This window comes from Capra hircus, chromosome 2 (assembly GCF_001704415.2).
Source record: "Capra hircus breed San Clemente chromosome 2, ASM170441v1, whole genome shotgun sequence".
NCBI lineage: Eukaryota > Metazoa > Chordata > Mammalia > Artiodactyla > Bovidae > Capra > Capra hircus.
The window spans coordinates 59205-65474 of NC_030809.1; the positions used below are offsets into that span (position 1 = coordinate 59205).

The following is a 6270-nucleotide window of genomic DNA, read 5'->3' on the forward strand; positions in this document are numbered from 1 at the left end:
GAACTGAAGAGGTGGGGTCTTAGGGGAGGGTTAATTAGATCATGAGGGTAGAACCCTTATGATGGGGTTAATGCCCTTATATAAAGAGATCCCAGAGACCTTTCTTGCACTTTCTGTGAGGTGAAGACACAGCAAAAAGAGAGCTATTTATGAACCATAGGCAGGTCCTCACAAAACACCAGAATCGATAAGCATCTTGATCTTGGACTTCCCACCATCCAGAACTCCGTCCGCCATTGTCTCCTGGAGTTTGCTCAAATTTTTGTCCATTGAGTCAGTCATGCTATCTAACCATCTCATCCTCTGCCAGTCTCTTCTCTTAGGTGGGACTGAAAATAAATAAAACAGCTAAAAACTGGGAATGCAGCCAGGCAATGACTGAGGTTCGGGAAACTGAGACCTGGAAGAGATGGTCCCCAGCCTCGTCCCAAGGGAGGAAGCCGCTGAGCTTGGAAGAAACTGTGTGTGTTTGGTAGAACGCCTGCCTCCCAGCCACCTGACTGCAATCCTGTTGACATAAACCCGTTGATCAAAGCAATCCCCCAACTGCTCGAGGCCAGTTCCTGTGGCTCCCGGTGGAATTCACTCGGCAGATCCGGATCTGGTGAATATAAAAGGTCTGGTCCTGGGTGCGGACCCATGTTCTGGACGAGGCTGCTGGAAACGGCTTCCTCTGCCAGTGCTGAGCCAGGCGCCATGGCAGCAGTCACGGTCCCCTCAGAAGACACCAGAGACCCGAGTGCCCGCCCCAGGGGCCTTGAGGCGAGCCTGGAGACCAGCTCAGGTAAGAGGTGACAGAGGGGGCCTCAGCCCTGCAGCTGAGAGGGGCTGGGGAGGCTGTGGAGTGGGGGTGGCAGGAAAGGACAGACAGCCTCCCTCCGGGGCTGCCAAGACTCTCAAGCCACGGGTGAGCTTCATTTACAGTTGACCCTTGAACAACTTGGGGGCTGGGGCGCTGATCCTCCGAGCAGTGGACAATCAGGTTATAACTACAGTCATCCCTTTGTATCTGAGAGTCCACATCCACAGACTTAACCTACCACAGATTGTGTAGGAATGGGTACTTATCGAAAACAAATCCACATGTAAGTGGGTCCATAGTTCAAACTGGCATTGTTCAAGGATCAGCCACATTTCCTGCGTTAACTAACTTAGCAGAAGAGAAGCTTCCTTCTGAGCCTGGGTCATGGTGACAAGCACGTAGTCAAGAGGATGGTTTTGTTTATCATTTGGGCAACTTGAAAGCTGTTTTTTTTTTTTCAAAGAGCAAAGGCTTTGGATTCGGAGAGACCTGCTCTGGCACTTGCTTCATGGATAAATCCCCGGGTTGGTTCATTGATAAGCCCCTGGGTTGGCTCATGGCTGCTCCCTGTTTGGTGGGGAAAGACAGAGCAAGGATCCCCAGGGCAGAGAGGACAGGGAGATAAGAGTATGGTGGGGGGTGGGGGAGCAGCAGTGTTTCCTGAGGCCACTGACACCTGCACCAGCTGAGCCTCAGTTCCCTCACCTGTAAAAGGAAGTCGGGCTTTCCTCCTACTACTCACCACACTATGGTCTGTGGGCCAGCAGCATCAGCATTCCCTGGGCGCCTCTCAGAAATGCAGACCGTCAGGCCCCAGCCCAAACCTGCTGTACCAGAAAGTGAAGTGAAAGCGTTAGTCGCTCAGACACGTCTGACTCTTCGAGAGCCATATACTGTAGCCTGCCAGGCCTCCCTGTCCATGGAATTCTCCAGGCAGGAATACTAGAGTGGGTAGCCATTCCCTTCTCCAGGGGATCTTCCCAACCCAAGGATCGAACCCAGATCTCCCGCATTGCAGGCAGATTCTTTACCATGGAACCACCAGAGAATCTGCATGCTAACAAGATGCCCAGGCAGCTTGTAGGCATGGTGGTGTTGAGAGGCTCTGATGCAGTGGGCTCTGTGCTCCTGGAAGGCAGAGGGCTGATGGGGGGTGGGGAGGAGACAGGTTTATACTCAGGCCTCCCCAGTGCTGAAATTCATGCTCTTAAGCCCCACTGGCTTCCCATTTTTGTGTATCAACTAACCTACAGTTAGAGCTTCCCAGGTAGCACTAGTGGTAAAGAACCCGCCTGCCAACGCAGGAGACGTAAGAGACGTGGGCTGGATCCCTGGGTGGGGAAGATCCCCTGGAGAAGGGAAAGACTACCCACTCCACGATTCTTGCCTGGACAATCCCCATGGACAGAGGAGCCTGGTGGGCTACAGTCCATAGGGTCTCAGAGTCAGACACGACTGAAGCAATTCAGCACACACGAAACACAGGTAAATCCCTGTTGAGGGAAGTCTGCCTAGTATTCTGTGATAACAGGCCTTCCCTGGTCGACTGGCTAAGACCTCGTGCTCTCCATGCCGGGGGCTTGGGTTTGATCTCTGGTTGGGGAACACATCCCATACGTCTCAACTAAAAGATCCCACATGACACAAAGGTAAAAAATTCGGCATTCTGCACCTAAGACCCTGTGCAGCCAAATAGATAAGTAAATACATATTTCATACAGAATTCTGTAGTAACAGATATGCGAAAAGAATCTAAAGGAGAATGGATATATCTTTGATACGTATATAACTGGATCACTGTGCTGTTCACCTAAAACTAACTCAGCATGGTAAATCAACTGTTGTTCTTTGGTTGCTAAGACTTTTACGACCCCGTGGACTGTAGCCCCCCAGGCTCCTCTGTCCATGGGATTCTCCAGGCAAGAATACCGGAGTGGGTAGCCATTTCCTTCTCCAGGGAATCTTCCCAACCCAGGGATCCAACCCCGTCTCCTGCATGGTAAGCGAATTCTTTACCCCGAGCCACCAGGGAAGCCAAAATCAACTATACCCCAATATAAAATAAAAATTAAATTAACAGAAAAACTCCCCGCTGAGAGGACGAACACACGAACCGCTAGAGCCAGCCCTGCGCTGCGCCAGCACGAGCCTCCGGCCCTCTGCTCCCTTCCAGGTGGAAGGCCAGCGCGCCGGCAGAAGGCCGTCCCCGGAGCCCACCTGACCTTCGTCATCGACTGTGCTCGAGGGAAGCAGATCTCCCTGGCAGCGGCCCCAGGGCCACCCCGCACCCCTGGTCCCAGCCCGGGACCTGCCGTCCCTCCGATGAAGACCTACATCTTGTTATGCGGGGGAAAGCAGGCCCCCAACCTGCCTCCGGAGGCTCCGCTAGGTGGCGGGGGCCTTGCCCAGGCCAGGGGCCCTTGCAGAGGGACTGCGCCCCCAGCTCCCCCCGCAGCCAGCCCCGGAGGCCTTGCGGAGGCTCCCGAGGCCAAGGGCAGCCCCGTGAAGGCCGTGTCCTCCAGGTCCTCCGCGTGGGGAACGGTCATCGGCTCCCTCAAGGCCCTCTCCTCCTGCGTCTGCGCACAAGCGGATTAACTGCCCGAGCCTGGCCATGGAGGAGAGGCCCGGGGGTCCGTGCACAACTCCCAGCGTCCGCTCCTGCTTCCCCAGCCGAGCAGAAGGCTTTTGTACCTGAGCCAGGGAAGGAGAGTTAGATCCTAAAGGACATCTGAAACAGCCTAGTACCCTACTTCTTCCTCCCTCTCCATGTTTGCTAGCCTTTCAGCGGCAGCAGGAAAAGGCACCGCCACATAGAATGAGGCTGACTCACTCACGCAGCATATTCTAATGCAGCATCTCCCAAATGCCAGCTCTGCAAAGCACTGGAAAAGACACTGCAGCTTTCCTGGAGTTTGTATTCTTGAGGGTGGGGGAGAAAGGTTAAACAACCGAATAAAGACCATTCGAACAGTGTAATGAGTGCTGTGTAGAAACTGGGCAAGGGGCTGGGACAGGAAATGGCGGAACAAAGAGGCGGGTGTTTTGTTTTGTTTTGTTTTTAATGGCTGCTCCTCTTGACATGCAGGGTTTTCTCCAGTGGCTCAGCGGCAAAGACTCTGCCTGCAATGAGACACAGGTTCCATCCCCGGGTTGGGAAGACGCCCTGGAGGAGGGCATAGCAGCCCACTCCAGCATTCTTGACTGGAGAATCCCATGGACAGAGGAGCCTGGCGGGCTGCAGTCCACAGGATTGCAAGGAGGCGGACTCCCCTGAAGCCAGTTAGCACGCACTGCATGGCGTGCGGGATCTTGCTGCCCCAACCAGGGATCGAACCTGTGCCCCTGCGACGGGGGCGCAGAGTCCTAACCACTGGGCTCATAGGGAGTGCCTGGCAACATTCCTCATAGGAAATGTTGTGGTTGGGAACGGCCTCTCTGAGTGGGGGCAAAGTATGATCTAAAAGATGAGAAGGTGCCAGCACTGGGAACTACCCTCCCCAGGGTCACCGGGCTGGTTTCTCACCCAGGGGCAGGAGTCAGAACCTCCCAGCACAACGGGCAGGGGCGGTAAGTGGCTGCAGCCATCCTCGCTCAATGCAAGGGTGTAGGTCACCAGGGATCACCGGGAGGGCACGGGACTCAGGATGGGCGATTTAAGGACCAGGTGGGGTGGGAAATAAGGGGAACTGGCTTCTCAGGAGGGGGTGGAAGTACTCAGAAAGGGGAGTACCATGCTTGAACAGATGAAAATGAGATATTATTTACTGAGCACCCACTGCATGCCAGGCTTACACTGCCCCTAGGGACAGAAAGACAGGTGCGGGAGCTCTGCGCCTCCCCCGCGGGGCAGTCCTGGTCCTCAGCAGGAAGCGGGCGCTGCTGTGAGGGGAGAGGGAGGTCTGAGAGGAGCTGACAAAGAGGCTCTCAAGGCTCTTGGATTAAAATTGCTGAATGTTCATTTATTCACTAGTGCTTTACCGGGTTCCTGCAAACACTGGTGGGTTTCCCAGGGGGCACTGATGGTACAGAACCTGCCTGCCAATGCTGGAGACATATGAGACACAGTTTCAATTCCTGGGTCCGGAAGATTCCCTGGAGGAGGGCATGGCAACCCACTCCAGTATTCTTGCCTAGAGAATCTCACGGACAGTGGATCCTGGTGGGCTACAGTCCACAGAGACACAGAGTCGGACACGACGGAAGCGACTTAGCATGCACACACAAGCACTGGAGGCTGATGAGTATTGACCGTTTGCTCTGTGCCAGGGAAATGACATCTTCCAAATGCCAGTACAGAGAAGCGCCTTTTTTTAACCCATTTTACAGATTAGAGAACCATGGCACAGAGAAGTTGAGGAATGCACTCAAGGCCCATAGACAGGTGCAGTTGGGCTTAGAATCCAAACCAGCCCTACAGCAGATGGCCTCTCCTCCTGGCAGGGTCTCTTCTAAACAGAGGGGACCTGTTTAGAGAGAGAGCAGACCCTGTCCGCAAGGAGCTCGTAGCCTGGTAGGGGAGGCGAGAAAGAAGACGACTGGTGTCGTGACTCCTGGTACGTGCAGCAGTAAGGCACACAGAACGAGACTGGGGCTGGAGGAGGGCACCCAGGCCACTCAGGAGAGGAGAGCAAGGCGGGCTTCATGCAGGAAGTGGCGTCTAAACTAGAAGCTGGCCAGTGAGTGCGTCGCTCCAAGGCAAACGACAAGGGTGGGGAGTGCTCCAGGGGGAAGGGGCGGTCATTCAGTCTGGCTGGAGTAGCCATTCATTCGTTCACCAAGTATTTGTTGGGCGCCCACTGTGTGCTAGGCTCTGGGCTAGACCCTGGGATGGGCAGTGACAGACAGACAAGGCTTTGCCACCAAGGAGCTTGTCCTCCAGCTGGGGGAGAGGATGTGCGTGCACACTGAGAACAGGCCAGGGAAGCGGCAGGGGCCATCTCACGGGAGGCCTCGCAGGCCACGAGGAGCTCTCTATTTTACTCTGAGGTGGGGACTGCTGGAAATCACAACCTGCCTTATAAAAAAAGATTCCTTAGCTCTTGTGCTGGGAGAGGAAGGCAAGGGAGGAAGCTGCATCTTAATCCAGGCAAAGGGAGTAATGATCCGTCCTAGAGACGTGGTGAGAGAGGAGCCTGGACCGTTGACATTCCCTCCTCTGTCCTCCCCTTGCTGAGAATCACTGGACTAGCAGAGCCCCCAGACAGGGCTGGAAGTGAGGCTGAGAGCCGTCAGAAGAGGGTGGGGCTGCAGGCCTAGCTTCCCGCCAGCAGGTGGCGCCCCAGCCTCAGACAGGGCAGCCCCGCCTTCCGGGCTGGGGGAGGGCCAAGCTTTCAGAAGCCCTGCTTTTACTCGAATCGGTGTCCCTTTCCTCCGGAATAGCCGCTTTTGATAGTTTTATACTCACCACATGCCACTTCAGTTCCTCTCACACTGGACCCGTGAAGACACTGAGGCACAGAGAGATGAAA

The 6270-nt window shown here is 55.0% G+C and overlaps 1 protein-coding gene across 2 annotated transcripts; it reads left to right on the forward strand.

The window, feature by feature from the left end:
• C2H1orf64 (chromosome 2 C1orf64 homolog) lies at positions 517 to 3781 on the forward strand. Of its 2 annotated transcripts, none has more exons than XM_005677061.2 (2): positions 517 to 784; positions 2883 to 3781. In XM_005677061.2, the coding sequence occupies exons 1-2, from the start codon at positions 640 to 642 to the stop codon at positions 3395 to 3397; spliced, it is 660 nt and encodes a 219-aa protein (XP_005677118.2). In that variant the 5' UTR covers positions 517 to 639; the 3' UTR covers positions 3398 to 3781. The 2 variants fall into 2 exon arrangements, with proteins under 2 accessions (XP_005677118.2, XP_005677119.2); XM_005677062.3 differs by having other exon boundaries at positions 559 to 784; positions 2976 to 3775.